This window comes from Chionomys nivalis, chromosome 19, assembly GCF_950005125.1.
Source record: "Chionomys nivalis chromosome 19, mChiNiv1.1, whole genome shotgun sequence".
Classification (NCBI taxonomy): Eukaryota; Metazoa; Chordata; class Mammalia; order Rodentia; family Cricetidae; genus Chionomys; species Chionomys nivalis.
Genome location: NC_080104.1, coordinates 6,868,888 through 6,893,543, shown reverse-complemented (window position 1 = coordinate 6,893,543; position 24,656 = coordinate 6,868,888). Strand labels below are relative to the sequence as shown.

At 44.6% G+C, this 24,656-nt stretch overlaps 1 protein-coding gene across 2 annotated transcripts in view; it reads left to right on the top strand.

Annotated features, from left to right (window-relative positions):
* The first annotated feature begins 14,430 nt into the window (after positions 1-14,430).
* The window catches only part of Plcl2 (phospholipase C like 2), a 179,072-nt gene continuing 168,846 nt past the window's right edge, over positions 14,431-24,656 (top strand). The window contains exons 1-2 of one of the 2 annotated variants that reach the window (XM_057794697.1): positions 14,431-14,534; positions 14,899-15,464. In XM_057794697.1, coding sequence (XP_057650680.1) covers positions 15,138-15,464 — 327 coding nt within the window. In that variant the 5' untranslated portion in view covers positions 14,431-14,534; positions 14,899-15,137. Of the gene's footprint in view, positions 14,535-14,662; positions 15,465-24,656 lie in introns of those variants that run through there. The other variant, XM_057794696.1, reaches the window with a different exon arrangement.

Genomic DNA, 24,656 nt, shown 5'->3' with positions numbered 1-24,656 from the left:
GATTGTTCGTGAGTTGGAACAATGGCTTTGCTCCTGTTTTGCTTGTGAAATGTTGCTTTAGGTTTTGCACTTTAATGTGAATTTCAGGCTCAACAATCCACGCTGTTTTGAAGGAAGCACACCATACTTTGAAACTCTGCCCTGGGGCAGGTTAAGCTATGTAGGAATTGTCCACTCTGTAAAACTTTTGAATGCACCGCTAGAGCTGGGATTATAGCACCAATCTTATCCTATGGTTTTCTATTTGTGCCTATGTGTTTTCCATTACATGCTTGTGCAAAATCAGAAAAGCATGACTATTAAATCAATTAGTCAGACACTTGCAGCTAAGTTCGAAACCAGCCTGGTCTACAGAGCTAGTTCCAGGACAGGCTCCAAAGCCACAGAGAAACCCTGTCTCGAAAAACAACAACAACAACAACAACAACAACAACAAAAATGGCTTTTTTTTTGTTTGTTGTCTCCTTGTTTGCAGGCTGGGAATTGAACCCAGGGCAAGCCCTCTCCCCACTGAGCTGCATCTCCAACCTTGAACAGTGTTTCTTAAAATTTGATCTTTCACTGATCATATTAACTTGCTATTTCTCTCTCTCTCTCTCTCTCTCTCTCTCTCTCTCTCTCTCTCTCTCTCTCTCTCTCTCTCTCTCTCGTTTTTTTGAGACAGGGTTTCTCATTATAACAGCCCTGGCCATACTGGAACCTCACTTTGTAGACTAGGCTGGCCTCAAACTCACTCACAGAGATCCGCCTGCCTCTGCGTCCTGAGTGCTGGGATTAAAGGCGTGTGCCACCACTGCTGGCTCTAGTTCTCTCTTTTATTGGCTAATACTTTGTCAGTTCTACCCATTTTATCACAAGGATACTACTTTCTTTATCAGGTTGCCATCATACTTTCTTACTGCGGTCTGGTTCATAACTTCCATGCTAGGAATTTCAGGTACAGAATAAACTTATGACATTTCTCATCTGATTTCTTTAGTAGTATGCACTGAAAGAGAGAAATTGCAGGATCCCACGGCACTTAGTTTGTGTGACTCTAGCTTCCCCCGTGCAGGCTAGTATAGAGCTTCCTCTTTCCTTTCCATGGCCCGACTCTGCAGAACTCTGTTCTCTTTATTTAATTATAACTATATTGCAGTGTTGTAATGTGAGAATATGGTTTCATCGTTTTGCTGCTTTTGTTTCTTGTGTTTAGAGGAAGTGCGTTTTTCTGTCTCTGTGTATGGTTAATTTGTGCGACTGAAAGGATCAGAATCGTTTTAATCCTTTGTTCTTGTAGACTTCCGCACGCCTGCTCTTCTGCTTCACCACTTCTCTGTCCTTTCCAGACGTGGACTTTCTCTCCTGTTGTCCATGGGTCCGGCCATGTATTTCAGTACTGAGATTGTGTTTCTGCGAGGGTCTTCTACTGTTCCCATGTGTGCTCCATGGGGTAGCTTCCAGGACTTTATGACCTACCCTTAGGCTCCTAGTCTCAGAATTTGGGATATTTCTCCATTGTTACTCTGATGTCACCGTCTTACGATTCTTATTCGTTTCAACACTTGTGTTTCACAGAGAGCCTCCTCAGATGACGTAGCCGAGGCCGCGCAGTCCTTACGTCCCTCGGTTTTGCTGGAATTACATGTTGTCGTTGTCAGAGGTTAATTGGGATAACTTGTTGGATTTTCTAGACAAGTTAGTCCATCATCTAAATGAAATACCTCTTCAACAGGCAGCTCCAACCACGTCCTCTGGTTACCCCACCACCCGACCAGAGTGAAATCGCTGCAAACAATTCTCTCTGTGTCTCCTTCGCTTAAGGTCCAATGTTGCTTTATTGCTTCCGGAGGAGCTTGAGGTCAGGTGTCCAATAGACGGGGCTCAGCTCAGGCCTCACCAGGGCTTTTGCTGGTGTAGCAGCTGGAGTGAAAGGCAACTCTGGTTTTAATCTTTCCCTCCCATCATCCTCCTGCCTTAAGTACACCCTCCCATCATCCTGGAGGAGGTGCAAGACTCACCTTTCTCCAAAATACAGCCCTTGTCTGGAGGATTGACACTGCAGCGGGTGTCACTGTGCTCTCCAGGTCCCAGAGCTGTCCTTGGTGGAACAGGGAGGGCTCACCCACCAGGCAGTTCCCACTTCCATGTCAAGTCGTCCTCATCTTCCTGCCTTCTTATCTTCTCCATAAAATGGAGAAGGCCGCAGTAAAGTTCGTGAGCATTTCTGTGTGGGCTAAGGAAGGTAAGTCCGAGAAGCTTTGAAGTAAACCAGGTGCCTGGCAGGAACTCACTGCTTCCTCCCTGAGCCTCACGGCTGCACCAAGATGGTGGTGGTGCTATGAAGAGTCTACTGTAGTGTGGTCCCAGGAAGAGAGGCGGGAGAGTGGGGTGATGGGCATTCCCCAAGCCGTGGTGCCTGGTGAAGGACCCAGATGACTGACTTGGGTGTCAGAGTTCTGGAAATGATCCTGCTAGCCATACCCACCCGCTCTGTTGGGCTGTACTTCTGTGGAAGGCATCCTGACTGCCCCCCATTCCGGCTTCAGTTTTGCCTAGTTGTGACATAAACAGGCTGCATGATTTCAGGTGTGTTTCAGTGTCTCCGTTGTGAAAGGGAGTAAGTGTGTGCATTATGCCAGTTCTGTCCCTGCTGTGCTGTTGTTCCTCCCTGTCACTCATCAGGGAGGGGTTGTCTCAGGTGAGCCTTCTTTGCTATCACTGTAACTCCCATTGCCTCACTCTTCCGTCCCCGGTTGACTTCTTCTTGTTAAGTCTAGCCGCTGCTGAAGGCTAAAACAACTTCCCCACCACAATCCCACCACCAGATCTTGGAAACAAGGTCTCTATGACATAAGTCCATAGCGCCCAAACGTCAAAGCAGGTCTACCATAAAATCTCTGTGTGCTCCCCTCGGAAGACGGTGTGACAGCCTGCATATAAAGTGACTCTCAGGTGCCCTACTCATCCCAGGGTTCTTGTGTGTCCCACCTGAGGCCTGGAATCAGCTGGACTTGCCAGGAGAACCAATAGATAAGCATTTCCTCCCCACTGTTTTATTCTTGCCAGAGTCGGGCCCTAGAGCTAGCCGCACAGGAAAGCCCTAGTTCCAATCCGTTCCTTCATTTTGATATTGGGAACAACCCTGACCTGCCTTTCTGGATTGATTAGTGAATTTCCCCAAGACATTTTCTGTTTTCTAACTGACTACCCCTCTTTCTCAATGAGATCCTCTGTTTCTCTCACTGTTTAGTTTCTTTCTCTTTGCAATTATCAGTTTAGATTTAGAAGACTAAGACTAAAAAAATCTTTTTTTTTTTTTCTTTTTGATTTTTCAAGACAGGGTTTCTCTGGGTAACAGCCATAGTTATCCTGGAACTAGCTCTTGTGGACCAGGCTGACCTTGAACTCACAGAGGTCTGCCTGCCTCTGCCTCCCAAGTGCTTGGATTAAAGGCAAGTGCCACCACTGTCCAGCGACTGAAATGGTTTTATTGCTGAGTAATGATGGACAAGTCGATGTGCAAACAATCCCCAAGCCAATAGGTCAGCAGGAATCTATTGTTAACAGACTTTTGCGGGACACAGTGCAGACTGTGTTTATATCCATGGTAAAACACGTATTTCATTCTATTAAATGTGGAGATAAGGAGGCCGCTGGCTATAGGACTTTGCACCTAGAAGCGAAATACAGCACATGGAGATGCGCTTAGGTGCCTGTGTGCTGGAAGTGTCCTGTGCATTATCAGGGGGAAAATGCGCTTATGGATTTAAGTTGCTACTTTTAAAATCAGTGTTCATGACATTCTTGAAGGCTTGTGACTGATTCCACCATCCATCCTAGGAAACAGATATAAAGGGCAGTCACTGTTATTTTTTTATTTTTTTTATATTTGGTTTTTCAAGACAGGATTTCTCTGTATAACAGGTCTGGCTGTTATGGAATTCACTTTGTAGACTAGATTAGCCCATAACTCAGTGAGATCTATCTGCCTCTGTCTTGTGAATTATTTTTTATTTTTATTTAAAACATTTTTATTACATTTATTTGTGTGTATATGCATGCATGTGTACATGTGTGTGCGCATGTGTGTGGTGTGTGTGTGTGTAGTATGTGTATTGCTTCAGGAGCTGCTTCTCTCCCTTCACCAGGTATGTCCTCGGGGTTGAAATCTGCTCTTCAGGCCACAAGCACTTTTACCTTCTGAGTCATGTCACCGCTTCCCTACCCAGCTATCATTTTTATTCCCATGTGGCCAAGGTGGAAAAATAAAATCCCCAAGGCTTAAAGGATTTGCTTTACCTCAAGCAGTGACTGACTGCCAAGCAGAGTGCCTAAGGTCTGAGCTGAGTCACCCAGGCAGGGTGCTTTCTACTAGCCTAAGCAGACGAGGGCTTGAATTCCCTGAAAAGAAAGAGGCACAGCAGTAGATTGTGTTTACCGAGCGCTACAGAGGAAAGGTCTTAGGGAGGACCTTTGAGCTAAGCTGCATGCTCAAATGGAAAAAGAGGTGCAGTGGAGACCGTGAGGATGACTTTTATGGCTGAAGTATCAGTGCAGACTAATAAGGTCTTCTTACAGAGATGGTGGGCAAGGAACAGGGAGCTGGCTCAGTGTGTGCTTCTGTGAGGCAAGAAGCCTGACCCTGGAGAATACGGAAGGTTGAGGCCCGAAAGCACCCGCAGCAGAACTGAATGATGAAGGCAAATGCTTCACACACTGTGGTCACATCGCTCTTGCTTTGGACCATATTCCTAACTGTTCCGTTTCAATGGTTATTTCTTTCTTTCTATTTTTTGGTGCTTTGGTGTTTTGCCTATGTGTTTTGCGTCTGTGTGAGGGTGTCGGGTCCCTTAGAACTGTAGTTATAGACAGTTGTGAGCCACTGTGTAGTTCTAACTGCTCTTAATCATCACAAACACAGCAAGCCCACAGCATCAAAGACGTTACTGCATCTGGAAAAAGGTGTCTGTAATTGACCAAGTAATCCGGGATCTCTGACTTAACGATAGAGAGAGGACGGGACCCTAACTTACAAGGTAGGGGAAATGGGCCCGTTAAGTAAACTGTTAGAACTCAGATTCTGGAAATACATGATGACAAAGATATTTGGTTTCCAGATACCAAAACTCCACAGGAGAGAACTTTGCTTTTGGAAAAAAGGCTAAACCATTTCATTGCATCACACCAAATAGTAATTCCACTAAAGTAGACTAGCTAGAGTTGGAGGGGGCCCCTGAGGGCTGCTGGTGGTGTTATGACATTTAATTTGACTTCAATGATACAGTCAAAAATCTGTGATTGAATACCCAGAACCAGCAGGTCAACCCAGAGAGTCCTTCAATGTGACCTTTTGCCTTGGGGCTGGAGCTGCCCCTACCATTCTGGTGGATAATTGCCTTCTCAGTTCTCAAGGGTCCCATGTAAAGGAAATTCCAAAGCTCTAATGCATTCCAGTGACTGAAGGAACTGCAGGGAGTGTTAACCTTCATCCCAATCTAGCTCAAGGTCCATGATTCATATGATAGCATATGAATTCAAGGATTCAAAGTTCACTTGAGTCTACCTCCCCACAGTGCCTTAACAGCATGTAAATAGTATAAGGGCTGTGTGTACAGGACGCTGATGAAGACGGAAACTAAGATGCCCTGTGGCTTGTGCTGTCAGCTTCCCCAGTGTGACCTCTGACCCCCATGTAGCAAGTCAGTTCCAGCACTTCCTCTAAGCCTAGCTCACACAAGCCTGGCTTCCTTTCTGTGTTCCTCTGGTGTTTCTGTCCCCTGGCTGACAGCTACTCTCGGTCTTTTCATTTGCCCCAAACCCCTCCACTGCCTTCCCTATGTCCCTTCTCAAGTCCCATAGAGGGTAGAGTACATTGTGGTGAGCCTTTGCGTGACATGATTAAGCTAACCTTTGTGCCTCATAGAGGCTTCCATCACGAACAAGGTGGACTTTGCCATTTGGTTTTTGTTGTTATTAACATGTGTAACTGGGGGCTGCTCAGGGAAGCTTCCATTGGCCAGGTCATTTGTTCCTTTTGCAGTAGAGCATGGAGAGCTCATCCCCTCTGGTGTTATGTATTGTTTGTGTGGGAAATTTTGAATAATTATGTAGTTGGGGAGTGTGCAAGCTGAAGGGGTGGTGTGTTTGGTCTGATAGGACTTTGTTATAGCCTACTCTCAAATATAGGTCAGGGGTTTTAATGTCCTATAGCGAGGCCTGAACTGCTCCATAAATTTATTTTTAATGGAACTGTTAATGTATATGCAGTAGATAATAGATAAACTCAACATAACCAAGAAAGAGGCCTTAGAAAACAAGAGAGGGGTTTATGAGTATTAATTATGAGTACTAATAGTCATTAACTAATTAATTAATTAATTAAAAAGCCATTAATTAAAATCTGCAAATTTATTAGCAATCTATGGTATATCAAACCATGGGTTGGTGCAGTTTGAGGGTAAATCCTATGAAAAGTCGAAGGCTGACTAACAGCATGGAGCAGAAGCTTTAAGAGGAGCTGACTCATGGGGGAAGGATTCATAAATAAATGAATGAGACATATTTTAATGAGAGCCATTGTGGAGGTATGAACTTAGTGCTTCAAGAATCTTGAAAGCGTAATTAATTATATTTTTGGCATTAAAATATGCTATAAAAGGAAGAAACATGCTTCTTGAAGGATGCCTTCTACTTCTAATGGCGTGAGAAGAAAGGAATTCTATACCTAGCAGACACCACAGACAAGATTTGGCTTTCTCTCAAAGACAGTGTACATTGAAGCAGGAGACTCTACTAGAAAGAAACGTGAATATCCATAAGAAAATGAAGTTTTCTTGAAACTGTTGGAGAGTTTCAGATTTGAAGAGTGATTTCCCCTGCCCTCCCCGGGATCACTCTGTTGGAGTTGGAGAACCAGGTGGCTGGATCCTGGAAGGGAGCAGGGCAGGCAGGGGAAGCAGGAGTGAAACGCCATGACACCGTGAAAGGTTCATTCAGGTGGGAATGGGCTTGAGAGGTGTTTCTAGGCTGATTGTGATGCCTCCGTGATCAAGTGGAGCAACAGAATCAGGAGATGGCTATTGCTGACTTTTTCCATGACGCTACCACATGGGTTGAACACTTCTGAATGACATACAGAGTATAGGAAAATAGGTCTGAGTTTGGATGTAATATATTAAAGCTGATGTGTGGCTTAGTCAGGCCCAGAACCTTGGCAGGACCAGGGAACATGTCAACAGTAGAGGAGTTAGTATCAAATGTTCCAGAAAAGTCAACAACAACAACAACAAAACCCCTAGAGAACAGCACTGAATGTGTTCACTGGGATATACACTAGGATCTCTGTGAGGGCAGTTCCAGAAGGAAAGGGCAGAGGGTAGACACTGCAGCCTGAAAACAGAGAAAGAAGTGAGGCTCACCCAGCAGGGTATTTCCTAGACAGAGGAGTCTCACGTGAGGGAAGGGAGAGCGAGAAGACAGACCGTTAAGGTTTTAGGAAAGGCAGCCTGCGGCATACTAATACGTGGAAGGAAGGTAGCCACGGAGAGAGAAACAGAGTGAAGAAAAAGGCAGGAGAGGGAGGACCTGCCTCATGTCAGTGAGATTAGGAGAGAGCAGCCTCCACCTCCTTCCATAGGTGCCTTGGCCTCTTCAACCCAAGGGTCCACGGGGCTCTGGCATCTCTCATCAGCTGTTGTGAGTACCATGCTGGCTAGGAGTGAGGTGTGGAAGTGTCTTCTTTTCTTCATAGAATGTTCTTTTACCCATACTGCCACAGTGGAGGGGAGCTATGATTGACACAATCGCTCTTAGCTAACACTGTCAGAGACTTAAAACCACACAGAGTAAATTCAAGTTGGCTACCTAGTGATTCTGCCCTCGGAGTCCAGTTTAGGGTGTGTCTGATGACGTCATCTCCGCCCTGAGCTTGTGTGCCCTTCTCATGGCCTCGAGCAGAGCTCCGTAAACCTTTCCGTTCCTGTTCTCTTTTCACTCCCAAAATCTTTATGCTATCCATGTATGCGGGAATATAGATGACATTTACTGATTTAAATCTTGCTGTGTGTTAGCAGGATGTGTTCAATGAAGGAACATCTTCAATGCTTCCCAGAATTGATTGAAAATTTGATTTTATGAATGTCAGTGCAAAGGATACTGCTTTGCATAAATATGTAGCAGAAAATGGCAGATGTATAGGGCCATTTCAGAAATTTCTGAAAATTATATTAATTTCAGGTCAAAATTCATTTAACAGTTAAAAAACGAAGCTCAAACCAACAACTTAAAAGGCAATTTTAAAAACAAATCACTCTAAATTCAACATGATCCAGTACACTAATAGATATTTATATGTGGAGGAAAACATTAGAAGTCATTGTTTTCTGTAATTAAACCACCATTTATCTAAGAGCAGAACATTTCTATCTACACAGCTCTTAGCACATGGCAGTGTCAGGCTGAGCTGCACTGCTCCTGGCAGCATTCCTTGGGGGCGGCACAGGGTGTCCAAGAGTGCAAAATGCACTTTCAGATCCAAGGCTGTGGTGAAGTCACCTGATGCAGCGTGGGCTAGTGCTGCCAGAACCTCACATTAGTCATGCATTTGACCTGGAATGAAATTTTGATCATATGTGCTAAACCTTTTTACCGTGGCCTGATTTTTGTGACCCCTATACTCACTTATATGACCCCCATAGAGACTTGCTACCCATAGTCTAAGAAGCCAGGGTCTTGAGCACAGCTGGAGCACTTTCTTCTTCTCGGCTGGGATGTTGTGCACAAGAGCCAAGTGCCCACCACCAACTGTGGCCCCATCTTCTGGAGGCACCTGCTCTCCTATGCTTTATGATACTAGAGACGAGACTGAGGCTGTTTCCAAAGGTCTTGATTTCTTCTTGTTCTTATGTGTTTGGCACTGGCATGGACCCTATCGGGAAGGGTCCACCTTACACTCAGAAGAAACTAACAAAACTCTATGGTCTCCTAAAGCCCAATCACGTTCTAAGAGAGGCGCCTACTAATCACACCTAACACACAGTTTCTCATTGGAACCTAACTTTAGACCACAGGAGGGGTGTGTGGAGGTAAGGGCAGGCAGAGTGGAGGAAGTTTACTGTCAGTATAAGAATTCTCGGGCAACTGCTAGGGAGCCAAGGGCCAAATCAAAAGACCAGCAGTGTGGAGAACTGAGCAAAGATCTGTGCTCAGTAGCAATGTTGTCTAAAAGCCCCAAGGACTCTACTAGAGACAAAAGTCATGGTTGTCAGACAGTTCAGATAGCTTGGCTACATTGTTTGCTTTAGCTGAGTGGCACCTTGGAGTATGCATGGAGAAGGCCACGATGGCATCTACATAGAGATTTACACTGGCAAAGTGGGCACTGGAGGGCAAGGATAAGAAGGGCCTAGCATGCCAGTGAGAATGCAGTTTTCTTCGACTGCTACTCAGTGTGCTCCCCACCACCGTTCAGGCAGAAGCAGTGTAAGAGAGCCCAGGGACAGAATGGGATGCCTGGAGGATGGATATCCTGTTTAATGACGGATGTGGGAAGGCCCAGCTCACTGCGCCACAGTCCCCAGCTAGTGAGCGAGCAAGCAAGCAGTGTGCGGTATGGTTTCTGCTTCTAGCTTCTGCCTTGAGTTCCTGTCATGAGTTCACACAGTGACCTGGAAGCGTTGTAGTAATTTAGCAGACTCACTAGATAGTAGAAGTTCTTTGACCTTGAAGAATCCTTGTGGAGCGGGGCGGTGGTGGCACACGCCTTTAATTCCAGCACTCGGGAGGCAGAGGCAGGCAGATCTCTGGGAGTTCGAGGCCAGCCTGGCCTACAAGAGCTAGTTCCAGGACAGGCTCCAAAGCTACAGAGAAACCCTGTCTCGAAAAACCAGAAAAAAAAAAAAAAAAAAAAGAATCCTTGTGGAAAACAGTGTCTGTTTTGGTAAAGGGGCACCACAGCCATCTCATGATTTTGGTCTCAAGACACTGAAGGCACACCTGAGGCTCTTATATTATTGTGTATTGCAATAATATGATACATAATAAAGGACTAGAGTCCTGAGGGCATGTGATGCTTTCCTTTAGAAAGACAAGTAAATTAGATTAGGGACCTTGGTATGAGGAAATACTTTGTGTAACTTTCAATAAATATGCCTTTGTATGGCTGTTTGGGGTCAAGTCCACCAGAGAGGCTGGACCTTCCTGCTGCCACATAGGCCTTAAGATTTCATCTTGGAGAGCCTTCTTTCTTAAATCGACCCGCACCACACAGTGCACCCTGACATAGAAGTATAAAGTGAACCAAACCTTTTCTTCAAGTTACTTTTGCTCGTGGTTTTTATTATAGAAACAGAAAGCACATTGGAACGGGACTGAGGAAATGGCAAAGTTTTTGGCTAGATAGTGGGTCTCTGGCTTCAGGTTTCAGAGATGAAATATTTCTAAGGTTGCAAGTGGGAGACGGTAGATGAAGGGAACGGGCTGGAGCAACACACTGCACATTGGATATTTGACTGCTAACATTCATGAAAATAAATGTGTCCTTAAAAACCATGTTAGCATGATATAAAGAAATTCAAGTTTAGAAGGATTTTCCTAAGCTATTGCTTATCATGACATTGAAGGTGAAATGGGAGAAAACAGGTCTTTTCATAAACCTTAGAAAGAATAAAGATGGATATGGTGTCTATAATCCCAGCACCCAGGAGGATTACCAAGAGTTTCAGACTAGCCTGGGATACCTAGTGATTTCCAGATCAGTCTGGACTACAGTAAGTAAGAGACTGTCTCAAAAATATTAATAATAACATTAGTAATAAACACACCAAAACCTTTTTCATTTTGTGATATCTGTAAGAAAATCAACTGAATAAATACCAAGTTTTATATTCCAGATTTATGGCTTCTCTGGAAAAATAAGACAAAGCTGTCTGCTTGGGCCGGCACTTCTCCCCGGAAGCAGTGACCAGCTGCTTCGAGTCTTCGCTCCAGCACATTGCTGTTCCCCACTGGCTGAATGAGAGTATTCATCAGCATGTTCACATCTTCCCCAGAGACAGAAGAATGCTGACATGTTTCTTGTGTCAAGAACCTATGAAAATTAGAAAACCATAGATGAACCAGGCAGGATATTCCTCTGTATTTTATAAGCAAAGTATGCCATTGTTGAAGACTATAAATTCTAGAACTCTATGGACATGTCCATTACCTATCGGGCACACACACGTTTGTGTTTGCAATGCCCAATGACTCCTATAATAAAATAATAACATAAAAGCACTCAAGTATACAAGAAAGAATTAAAACATAGTGTGATAAACAAGTACCTTTGGGGGGAAATTGTATTAGTCTATCATATTGTTGCTTTTAAAATAGAATATTTTTATTGAATCCCCAGTAATTAATAGATTACCTCAAAGTGCCACCTAATTCAATATCCACTGAGGAAATTTGATGAATTCACGAGGTGGTTTCTCCTGGCTGGAAAGCACTGATACAATTCACTGAGTGCATAGTTTCTTGGCAGCCATATGTACTTGTAGAGGACAGATCCGAGGAAAGCGGTTGAAGGTCTTTTAGTGCCAAAGGAGAGTAAGAATATGGAAACGAAAACTTTTGGCAGGTCTAACTTGCCACAGAAGTGCCCAGAGGGAAAGGGTCATTGCGTATTTCTTGTTGTTAATGATGGTGTTAAATAAACACAATGTAAGGTTCAGGGTCATAATAGATGAGACTCAGGAAGCCAGTGGGCACCTTGCATGGACCAGCACTTTGATATCATCTGCTGCTCTCGCAGAGCATTTTGTTTCTGTTCCAGCTAGCCTTCACCTTAGACCTGTGTGGAGCAGTGAAACAGGACGGTCCTGGAACTGGACTGCATCTTTAGAGACGCACAGAAAATAAGATGAGAGTGGGGCTTGGGAAGCCAACGTTGTCATAATACGTTGAGGAGAAAATTATGTGGAGTCCAAGCGCTCAGCGAGTCAGAAAAATCTGGAGTCGTAACATTAGACCCTGTGAACTGGAAACCAGATCCCAATTCCTAACCTGCGGGGTGTAAGTGACAGCGAGGCGTCTGTAAACAGCATCGGGGTTATCTGGGGAGACTGAAAGTTTATTATGGACCAGGGACCCTGAATAGCTCCGGACCTAGCATCAAATTAATAATGCAAACACACGGAAGACAGTCTGGTGAAGAACGACAATTAAAAGCTGAGGTGATTGAAATGTGAAGGCCTAAGAGAGTCAACGTTGTGAGTTGCTGGCACGCTAGAGTGAGATTATAAACGTATTTGTTGACTTTAAACATGAACAAGTTGCTTCTCAGAATTCAGCCATTATTGTATGGATACTATAAACTGACAGCAACACTTAGCGTTATCCAGAAGAGCGAATTTATCAACGACATGAGCATATTTTATTGCTTTGTGCTGAAAATTAGTTGAAAAGAAATGCTAACAGTATTTCTTGAATGACTGCCTTTTGGCTCCTTTTCTAGCTCTAACTTCTATGAATTTTACAATGCCATGAAACACTTCAGCAAGGAGTTTGGCATAATATTTACAATTTCTTTAATAACATTGCTCAGGGAAGAGGAATGATGGGAAGCAATCACTTAGTAACTGCAGAGGCAGAGGCAGGAAGCAGGAGAAACAATTGCTTACTTACTGCACTTGTGATGGTTGAGCTTGAGAAGCAAGTAGGGGTCCAAGAATCGCGTGTCCCAGGAACCAAGTAAGGGTACCAGTTGGCTGTTTGTGGAACAGGTACCTCTCTCACGTGTGAGCAGTGGCTTGAGGGAGACAACCACGTAGGTCCAGGATAAATCCAAACCTGGCACAGACCTCCACCATCATTAGCTATAGCTCTGCCAAGATGCTTTGGGGACAGTTAAGTTAAATGCCAAGTTCATTTCAATGAACTCTCCCTAATATGATCTGTTGGGGACCTGGAATGAAGTAGATCGGTACTCGTTTTGGAGGGGATCAGGAGGGTGCATTGGATGGCAGCATCACAAACCACCACCACCACCACCTCCTCCTCCCCCTCCTCCTCCTCCACCACCACCAGCACCTAAGCAACCCACTCTGGGTGTTCCATCCTCAGCGTGCACCTGCCCAGCCCAGAGCACTCAAGGTAAGAGTTGAAGATACTTTGTTGGTCACAGCGTTCTGTTGTTGACACATAGAATGCAGAGAATTAGAGTGCAGAGAAAGGGCAGGACTCTCCAGGTGACCCTTGCAAACATGCAAATGTCAGTACTAGGGAACTTCGCCAGTAAGACCCCTCCCTGCATGCTGTCCTCTGTCTCACAACATACAGAACCATGACTGCCGATCTGATAGAGCACTTGAGAAACTGAATTATTTGAAAGTATTTCCCTGCAAAACTGTCACAAGACAAAAAAAGTTTTGAAGCTCAACTAGGAAAGCAGTTGGCATGGAGGGGTGGGGCGGAAAACAACAATTGAAACGTTGTCTAGAAAATATGTTAGTGTGTAGGCCAGTTTGACTCTGTCCAGTAGGTTACAAAAGCGTGCCAGAGGATCAGAGGAATGAAGACACCGCAGGAATAACAGGGAAGGTTTTGATGTTTCTGGGGCAAGGGTGGGTATGTTTATGATCGTGAAGCTAATTTCTTTAAAGGCCTCTTGGCAAATGAGGGCAAGGTCTCAAAGTTCAGTCCCAGTGGACTCTCAGTTTCTCCTGTGCTCGGGGAAACAAAAAGGAAATGCACAGTGAGAAGAAAAAAAAAAAACTGGGGTGCCAGAGTCAGGCATGAACTTGGCCCTCGGAGTGCATGGGATGGAAAGGTGGAGCCTCTGGTATCAGCGGTGCAGAGGTCTTGCCAGTGCTTCCGTTAGGCTGCATAGTGGTCCCACCCTCTTCCTTGGCTCCAGGAATGGAGGTTTAGGGAAAGTATTGCATGTGGGAGCTGCACGTTGATCACTAATTTTTGATCCTGTCCCAAAAGACGTGCTTGATTTGGATGGTACCCACGAGGGATTGGAAGAACAAGCATCCTTGGGCGCAGGATTAGGAAGGACACGGACAGGGAGGAACTAGAGTGATACCCCACCCCCGACCGTGGCAGGGCAACCCAGAGGCAAATAAACCCTGCAGATGTCCTCTGTCTCTCAACGCCTGCCAGCCCTACCCCAGATCCTGGCAAGCAGTCATCATGTCCGTTGAGTTTAGCAGTCCAAGAGCACACAAGAGAACTGTTTCTGCATAGAAAATGGGTCCGCTCCACCGAGGAAGCCCAGCGGGAACTGGGTGGGAAGGGACCGGGTTCCGAGTGCTGGGCTGAGGCTGGACACCAGGTGCAGCAGCCAAGCCCACGGCCCAGGACCTTCGGTCGTCCCGACCCGCGTGCACGCTGTGCCTCGGGCCGGGGATGGCTTCCGATGATGACTGACAGTTGGCGGTGGGGTACGACCTGCGCCCGCTGACCCGGCCTGGGAGACCACAATCCTAACGGCCGGCCGCGACCCGGGCCGGGTCGGGTCCCCGCGGCCTGTAGGGGGCGGCGCGAAGCTCGGGAGGCGATGGCCGCGGGTAAGTCGCGGTGGGCCCGGGGGCCGTCGCCAGCCGCCCTGGGCCTCGGCTGAGCCCTGAGGGGACTGACGGGCCTGGGCGGAGCCGGGAGCCCGGGAGCCCCGCGCGACCGACGCGCCTCCGCGTGCCGCCAGCGCTTCGGGCGCCGCGGAGTGGGCGCGAGGGACACCGCTGCGAGCCCGCGCGGACGCCCGGCCTGAGGGGACGCGGCGCGCGGCGGTGGGCGCCGGCGCGCGCGCGTTATTTTTGGCGCCCGCAGCGGCGCGTGTGCCGGGGCGTGTTTTCCTTCCCCAGGTGCCGGCAGCCGCGCCGCCGCCGCCCGAGCTGACTCTCTCCCCTCTCTGTCTCTCCCCGACCCCGGCAGGACCCCAGAGGTGATTCGGCCGGCACGACGCCCTCCGTGCGGGAGGCCAGCTCGCCACACGCGTCACATCTAAATCAGAAAGAGGAAGAAAGAAAAAAAAAAAGAAAAGAAAAGAAAAAGCGGAAGAAGCGGCCGAGGCGGCGGCGGGAGGCGGCGAGGAGGAGGGGCCGCGCGAGGCGGCCCGAGGCGGCGCGGGGACGCGGGGACGCGGCTTTGTGCAGGCGGGTCGTGGGGCGCCCATGGCGGAGTGTGGCCGGGGCGCCGCAGGCGAGGCCCTGCCCACCTCCCCGGGCCCGGCCCTCGGCGCCAAGGGCGCCCTGAAAGCTGGAGCCGGGGAAGGCGGCGGCGGCGGCGGGGGAGGTCGCCTCGGCCACGGGCGGGCGCGCTGTGACAGCGGCGGGGTTTCCAACGGAGACTGCAGCCTCGGCGTGTCCGGGGACGAAGCCCGGGCCAGCCCCGCCAGGGGACCTCGAGGCGTGGCGCTCGCGCGGACCCCTAGCCCGGCCGGTCCCGTCCCCAGGGACAGCAAGCCGGGCGGCCTGCCGCGCCGGAGCAGCATCATCAAGGTAGGTTGGAGACCCGCGCGCGTCCTTGGGCTCGCTTTCCCCGCCCGCCCGGGGAAGCGGTGGCGGAAGGAGGCGATGCAGAGTGAGCCCGTTGCAAAGGGGAAGCGAGGGTGTTTGGAGTGCTGGAGCTGGGATTGGAAGCCTTTGGCATTGGGGAAGAATGGAGAGGTGATCTGGAATGTGCATGAGAGCTGTGCTCTGACGTTCCCAGAGCAACTTGGGGCTGTCACCTCTCCGGATCGACTTGGAATTAAATGGGCCTGTACCTGCCTGGGTAGGACATGGTTTTCAACAGCAGCTTAGCCTGGTGGCACACTCCCGCTAAGGTCGCTGTTGAATTTTAAAGACAGGGATCATGTGAAAATATTTTCTTAAAACCTCAGACAATGAACATATATTATTTAATAGGTTTCTAATCTACATTGTAATCAGTTGCCCCTAGCAAGCAATCATAATTGGAGAATGTAAGCTGTATATCCCCCTCCTTTAATTATGTGGAGAAAGGAAACAGAAGGGCAGATTTCCTCTGTTTTAGGCTCAAAAGCTCTGGGAGATTACAGTTCCCGCACAATTTAATTCCTTCCGAGCTGCCATAGGCAGGCCTCCAGATCAGCAAGTTCCTTTGCAATGGTTTTACTTTTTTTCCCCCCATGGTGCTATTTAGAAAACCACCAGTTGTTTTGTGAATTTTAAATTTCAAGAAGTGACATTAAGAGTTTTTGGTGGTTTCCTTCAAATATTACAGTTTAGTTTGCAACATAAAAATATTTCTTGTGACATGCCGTAGAGAAGAAAGTTGACAAGTTGGGAAGAGCCTTGGGCCTGATCGACCCATTTGACTTGCTTAATTTTGGAGCAGCTATGGATTGTTGCTCATGGAAAATGAAGGGGGCTTTAGGACAGGGCAGTGAGGAGCAGTGCACATCAGCAGTGCAGCTCACATCCCTCTCGCTGATAACCCAGAGAGTCACAGCGGCAGAGGTGGCTCTGGTGGGACTCGAAGTTCAGAAATCTAGTCCTGTGAAAGTGACTCTGTGTTACGAACCTCTGCTTCATCTCTGAAACCCACCGCTTGCTGCTCGGAGGCCGCTGAGAAGCTGTGTTCCCCTTGTCATCTGCTTGCTTGGTCTCTATGTGGGAGGGAGGCAGGCACAGTGGAAGGTTTTAACGATCCGGACATCACCTTCCTGCAGCAAACTTTAAAACCAAGAGAAGTAGTGTCTTCATTGCCTGGGTAGCTTTTAGTGGCATCTTGTCTTCTAGTATGTAGTTTGTTTTCAAGTATATATGATTATTGATTCCATTTGCGGAACTATGATATTTTTGTTTTTTATTGGTTAACAAATGTTTGTGGTGATTTTACATTGTAATAGTAATAAAATTTTATGTGATGGTTTCAGAGACTTGCTTAGTCTTCACAACTTTTCCTTCTGAGGGTTTTGAGGGCTTGTTTTCACGTGTAAAAAGCTGGAATTTGTTCGTCTCCACGTTGAAATTCATAGGGAACACTGATGGCTAGGAGCAGTGTTGTGGTTTTGTTGTTTTGGAAGCTAAGACAGAAGGATGTGAACTTGAGGTTGCGTCCTTGGAACTGCTTCACCACAGAAGGCTGTAGAAACCCAACGAAAAGGGCGCACTGTTCAGAATCACTGCTTGGGAAATGGCGGTGCTACTTATTTTGAATTCTGAGTGTCAAAGTTATGCTTTCCTTTTTCTTCATTTTAAAGGAGCCAGTTAGCTTTTTATTCAACATGATGCCGTAGAAACACAGCGCCAGGCTCATTGCAGGCGCTCAGCAAGTTATTTACTGTAGGGCTAGGGGAATGGGGAGGAAGTTCATGTTTTTTCTCAAAGTGCTTTCTAAAACAGGTGGTTTTGGATTTACCAATCATATCGTAGTATCTTGTACCGAGTAAGATGACTTGACAGATTCCCCTTTCTGGTCTTTATTTCAACTTATTTTTTTCTTAACCGTTCTGGAAAATGATGGAAGTAGTGTTGGAAGTTGATTGTACCTACAATACAGTAAAGAAAGGCCACTCTAGGTAGGTAAGTAGTTATGTGTCTTTGTGAATTGGTGTCTTGGAGCATCAAGATTTTAGGGATTTAGTGTTGTACTTCCTAAAGACACATTATATAGTGTAAAGATAATATCTTAAAGAATAAAGAAGCCTCTTAATTTAATATCAAGTTCCACAAAACAATGAGTGCTGCACAGGTGCCTTTGCCACAGGAGTACAGAAATTATATTTCGCTTTTGTTCAGAAATAACACAGGCGCGTAAGCTCAAGCGGAGCTCATGGGGAAAGACCATAGAGGTGTTGTCTTGGTTTCATAGGTTCTTCCTAAGCTGGGTGCTGAAGACAGCACAGGGCAGTGGCCGAGGGCCAGAGGCTAGTGTGTGTGGCGTGTGTTGGCTGCTGGCAGCCGTGTGCTCCTTTTCTGCCTTCTACTTCTCAGGCTTCACATCCTGTTAGGTCAGGGTCACACTAAGTCAGAGTGAGGGACACACGTGATAGTGGTGGTGGAAGGAAGGCGGAACACTGACATGATTGGCGTGCTCAGAAACACATGGTAAGTGGATCAGAAGTCTACTTATTAAAATAATTTCTTTGGTGTTTCATCTGTTTTATAAATAGCAACGAGCAAGAAATTATTGTTAAATGTTTTTTTTTTTTCCTCCCCAAACAGATACACAGCTCTACAATAAAAGAGCTCTTCAGTTATGGTAGCAATCTTGATAAAATCAAGAGAGGTCTTATAGAACATTTGATAGATGCTTTGAGATGGTATGAAAGTTGTGGAAAGCACTGGCAGATAGTTAAAGCTCTCTTTAACTTACTGAAAACAAAAGTATGTTCCTGAGGTAGTCTGTAGAGTCACATTGCTGGATTCTTAGGGACGAAGTTGTGTCTGTCATCTTCAGTAATCTAGTAAATGAAAACACCACTTTCATTTTCTCTTTCCGTAGTTCACTTGGGCACACTACTCAATACAATCTACTTTATTTTCTTTCTTTTTTTTTTTTTTTTGGTTTTTCGAGACAGGGTTTCTCTGTGGTTTTGGAGCCTGTCCTGGAACTAGCTCTTGTAGACCAGGCTGGTCTCGAACTCACAGAGATCCGCCTGCCTCTGCCTCCCAAGTGCTGGGATTAAAGGCGTGCGCCACCACCGCCCGGCCTCTACTTTATTTTCAAATAGATAATTTGGTTAATTTTTCAGATGGCCACTTATTTTTTTCATACATAGTTTATTCATTAATTAAAATGTGAAATAATATTTGGGGCCTTAGGTTTGTTTTAGAAATAAATGTATGAGTATGACTGTGTTAATTTTGGTGGTTTGTTTTAATCAGAACTAATAAAATACTTTGCACTCGAAAGGGTTCTGTGTTTGCAGTTGCACTTGGTATCAGTTTTATGAGCTGTAGCAATGGATGGAGTCTCCTAGTCATTACCAGAGTCAACCTGCAGAGCCTTTGACCAACTCTCTTCATCCCTCCCCCCAGATCTCTTTGTCATCCTCCCGTCGTCTCCACATTCTTCGAGTGCGGCAGCTTTCGATGCGGGGCCTTTTCCATACTGAGGTGTGCAGCTATTGCATTACTTGGTGTTCAGATGAAGTAACAGTAACCGCCGCTTACTGAACTCTCACTGTGGCAGGACATGTGAAAAGTGTGATGGCCTTCCCTGACTCTGACATGGTCCCATGTCACCCACAGAGGGTGGAGGAGGTAGAGTAGAGAGGCTAGCTCTGTGTCTTGTGCTGGAGCTGCATGCAGTATGTCTCTTGACTGTGGCCATGTTTCATTTTCTTTAGATCACTCTATCCATTTACACTTTTTGTGTAAGTAAGGAAGCCTTGTTGGTCCAGGATACCAGATCTGATTTTCTCTTTTAAATGTACAGGCTGTTGGAGGGGGAGGACTCTGTCTCTGCTGGAGAAGTTGTTGATAGATAACACAGCCGAGCAGCTGTCTCATCACCCGTCCGAACTACGTGGCCAGGCCTCCAGCTTCACACCGACTTTGTTTTTCTTAATATAGGATTGTATATTTTGAGTAGAAGAAAGGGTCTTGCAATCTTTATAGAAACATATATTCTTCTGCCTCGATGCTGAGCTCCTGAGCAGGAAGAACATCAGACTTTTAAAGAACTCTGTTTTTCATATTCAAGCATTATACGGGGGCATGGTTTAGTTAATTGAGCTCTTTGCAGACAGAGACTAGCATTGGTCAGTTCTGCACTGATAAAGTACAGGGCTCAGTAACTTTTTTTCCTTTTTCTGAATTAGAACTTAATGTCTGTATTTAACGTTAGTCTCTTGCTTTTCTTTCCCCTTTTTACACAAGGAGAAACAAAGGCAACTGCTTGCTAGGCACGTAGAAACTGGATCACAAAGTGAATTGTCTGAATAGATAGGCAGATCCAGATGGGGCCAGGCAGCGGCTCTGCACTTTACGCTGTACTGATGCATGTAGACCCAGTAACTGTTGGGGTCAGAGCACGACTGACTGTTCCAGCTAAAGAGCTTGTCCCAGAGTAGTCAGAGTGCGTCGTTCATACGCAGTGCAGTCTCTTGCCCACCCTTTGCGTTTCCTTCTTTTAGTCTTTTATATGATTTGCATTTTAAATCAAATCCATGCAGTCAATCGGTGGGAAATTGTTTAATTAGTTGATTGTTTTCTTAGAATATTCTCTTCCCAAATCAGTTTACTTCCTTCTGTAGTCCAGGCTGTTCTATAAGGGGTTTAACTTATACTGTTTGGTTTTAAGGCTTAAGTTATCAAATTTTGAATTTTTGATAGATATAGCAATACTATTTGTAGCCATAATGCAAATATAAAATGAACATTTGTAGTTTCTTTTTAGATGTATGTATTGGTCCCCAAATCCCTTAAATATTAAGTTTTGGATGGTATTTCCTACTCAACTGCTATACCTCTGTGTTAGTTCAGCTCCTTTTTGTTTTTATTTGTGGTATGCAAGTATTTTCACCAGAAGGACACGTGAATGGCTGAAAGTATTATATATAGAAACCATGTAAGCCACACAACCCAGGGCTTTTTTTCTGCTGATAATAATGAATCAGGAAGGTTATGTTTGGCATATGAGTATGCCAGAGCCCCTGGAGAAATATAGTCACACCCCTCTTTCCCCCTTATGTCAGGATAACTCTGAAACATTGGGGTTCACAAAGCGTATAGTTAATTGCATTGACCTGACAGTCAGGTGAATTCAGGCTGTTGGTAGACACTTGGCACCTTTGTACTCTACAACATCAGAGCAGGGTTCTCTGGCCTGTAGTACTTGACCATGGCAGGGTTTATTAGGTAAAATGTATTCTAGGACCCCTCTCAACTTGGCTGCACCCTGGCTGTGTGGTACTTGTTTGGATTATTCATAAGGCACAGCACTGGAGTTAAATGAGAGGATGGCAGATCATCTGACTCCCCGCATGCTTTCAGTGTGGCCCTGTGTGCCCATATCTAAATGAGGAGGATAAGACCCTCTCCCAGCACTGTGGAGACGCAGTGAGAGGAGGTGTGCTCAGTGCGTGGCAGGCAGTCGGAACTCCCTGAGCATCGTCCAGCATGGTTTTCCTCTCCCATTACTCGCTTCAGGTTGTTCTGTAATGAGCTGGCTCCTTCAGGGTCATTGGAATTGGAGTTCATTGGTACTGTGCCTGTGTTGGAAGGCAGTAACAAAAAAGCGCCGAGAAACTTTCTAGGTCTGTGCTGTTGATGCTTTGGAGAGTGAACTATTTAGGTGCTTTTCTGAATCCTGTGTTTTAGTACAGTTGAACGTGTGTAAGTGGCCACAGCTGCATGACATTCTCATTTGTCTTGACTGGCTTGGGAAAGTCTGGGTTTTTATTTATTTATTTATTTTTTGTCTCTGCAAATATTTAATAGTGTCTCCATTCACTCCAGAAGTATCTCATTTGGAGCTGGGTGGGATGACCTTCTATCAAAGCCTAGCCTTTCTCTGCTTGGAGTACGTTCTCCTCTGTCACTCCTAGGGTGTTGTTTGGTTGGTTGCTTCTCAGTTAGTATGAACCTTCTAGCTCCAGCTTCACCCGTATTTTCATACTGCTCCGCCTCTCTACCTCATAGGTACCTGTGTCTTATTTACTCCCTGACTTTATGGAAAAGTTCAATGTCTTATGGAAAGTGTGTATTTAAGTGTGTGTGCGTGTGTGTGTGCGCCCCAAATGTGAGTTAATAAGTTCTGATGAATGACAACTCAACATTTTTTTTGAAGAGATTATTAGATTTAACTCCAAGTGATTCTCATTGGAACATACCACTTCATGTGCTGTGTTCTTCAAAAAGAATTTTTTCCATGCACTTAATTTTTAAAAATTATTTGAAAATAATAAGGAAAATCTTTCATATAAAGTTGAGTCGAGAAATTTCATTCCTTTCAGAATTGTTCTGATGAGGCCGAATAATCTGTCCCTTTTATGTTCCTGAATCAAGAATGGACCTTTGAATTTTTATGTTTTGGTCTAAGAGTTTAAATAGCATAGCCAGAGAGTGTTACTGTCTGTTAAAGCTCTTAATCTCTTTCCTGGTATTTGGGTTTTTAAAAGCAACTTACATAGTTTCTGCTCAGCTTTTGTTTCTTTTTAAGGAGTTAAATTACTTACACTTTTATTCATTGATATTGGAATGTCAAAGGTGTTTATTGGGAGTGCTGTGGAATTAATACTAAAGAAGCAGTGCAAGGCTCTGATATGCAGTGTTGGAATGGGAATCTCTGTTCTCTCAGTTTGTTTTGTCATCTGATGCTAGAAATCCAGTCCTTTATTGCAGTGGATGGATTAGGTAAAGAGAAACAGATGTTTCATGGTCACCATTTCACACCTCTCTCCCCAGAACTTGCAATGAGACATCATCTTCTTTACAGGCAAGGATTGAGAGTTTACATGGGCAAAGTCAGCATCCAGACCAAATTTGTCTGTCTTTGAAAGTCCATGTGGGCTTTTTTGTTTGTTTTGTTTTCTGTTTCACCATTTTTTTTCTACTCTAACTTCTGAAATATAGATTTTTTTTTTTTTAAATTATACCTACTCATTTAACTCTTATTTGCCCAAGCCATTCTGGCTTCTTAATGTTAGAAGAAACCACATATGCTTAACTGATTTTAGAGTTGCAGTCCTGGCTGCAATGCCCTAAGTTCTGCCTGATGTGCAAAGCATTTTCCTTGACTGTGAAGTCAGTATTTGGGCATTTTGTAGTGTGCTAAATATACTGAGTTGAAAGCTGCAGGTGTAAATATCCCCAGAACTAAGCAGCTGGATTTAAAACACACCAATAGTGAAGACTCATGGTATTTTCAGAGTGGAAAGTGATCACATAAAATCCTGTCACTAGAGTTAGTAAGTATATTTAGGTCCTGGTTATGGTTGAATTAATTTATTTGCATACCAGTATAACAGAATTGGAAAATTTGTTCTGTAATATTGCAGTATGTGGTTATTAATAGAACAAAATGTGGTCTTACAGATAGCAGTTTTGTGGATCTTTTTTTGTGCTGTAGATATCTGCCTGCATACACACTCTACGCATGTATGCATGTACTCTGTTTATAAAGAGTGCAGAAGAGCGAGCTGGCGGGAGTCTGGTCTGTCTCCTTAGAGGACGAGATGGGTAGCAGGTTTCTGCTCTCTGATTGAAAATGGCCAGGAAACGTTGCACACTTTTTATGAATATTGCTCATGAAGCTTTAGTTGCTTTTTACCAATTAGTGTGGCCACAAAAGGGCAAAGTGGCCTGTTTGTAGCCGCCGTTAGAGTCGAGCTTTATGACTGTCCCCCTGTGGTCTCCTGCTTCCTTTGATGTTTCTTCTCTTTCCAAACCTCTTCTCCTGTAGTCATGGTACTTATGATTTTTCGAGTTATTTTATATTTTAATGTTTATTCTTGAAAAGTACTAATGAGTTGTTTAGGTGTCTCCACCCTCCTGCCTATGGAGCCATTCATTCTAGCTGCCAGCAGAATCATTCTGGTCTCTCAGTTCGGGGTTAATGAAATAATGCCATGAAGGATATACTTATTTTTGAGGCATTTAATAGTTGGTTACAAGAAATCTATACATTTCTTGTATAGAAAGCCTTGTTTTAAGGCTTTCATTGCTTATATATGGTCCCATAAATCATTTTTTATTTATTAAAAATACTAATCTCTTTCATAGCACATAATTGTGTTTGCTGTAGTAGACACTGCCAAGCAATTTTCCTAGCTAGTTAAAATGTTTTAAATACTAAACAGGTTGAATACTTCTAATTGCTCCAAATATACATAATTTGTATTATCAGTGGGTTTTTTTTGTAGTTATTTTCATGGCTATGTGATTAATGGAACATTACTGTGGTTTTCTGGTTGAATGTTCTGGTGAGTGTGATATTGAGAACTTTTTCATGTTTCTTGATCATTTGGATATTGTCTTTGTTTCTTTTTTTTTAAAGGCCAGTTTGACTCCCTTGCCTGTTTGAATTTTTTTTAATTGATTTGCGTAACTTTATGTTTTCTGCATGTGTCTTTTGTGAGATATAGACGTGTAAATGTCTTCTCCTGGGTATGGCTTGTCTCTTCATTGTCCTGAGAGGCTATCTTGTAATGAAAAACAATTTCTAATTTTTGTGAAACCAAATTTATTAACATTTTCAGTTATGATTATGGTTTTTGTGTCCTTTTTTAAAGAAATCTCGTTTTTTGACCATGAAGATTTTCATTAATTAACTTGTAATCTTTGCTTTACTTTTCATATTCTATGTGGAATATATACATATTTTATATTATTCATATCATTTGTATGCACTAATATTAAATAAAAATTTATACCATGTATTTATATTAACTAGAAATACATATTTATATTAAATATGTTTTATATATTTACATGCAAATGATTCCCTCAGCACCATTTATTTGAAAATGGGGTCTTTTATTCATGTATTGCATTGCCTTTTTTTGATAAATCAAGTGACTGGTTTTGTGGGTTTGTCTACACATTGCATTCTGGGTCTTGGAGAAAGCCTTCTCAGAGCAGTCATGTTTCCGAGAAGTGGTCCGATAGTGATGCCTGACCGTTCAGCCTTTGCTGAGACAAGTCTCCATTTCCTTTCCTCTTTTCACCTTGTGTTCAAATGACACACCTTACTTGTAGGAAATGCTGGTTACTCAGAGA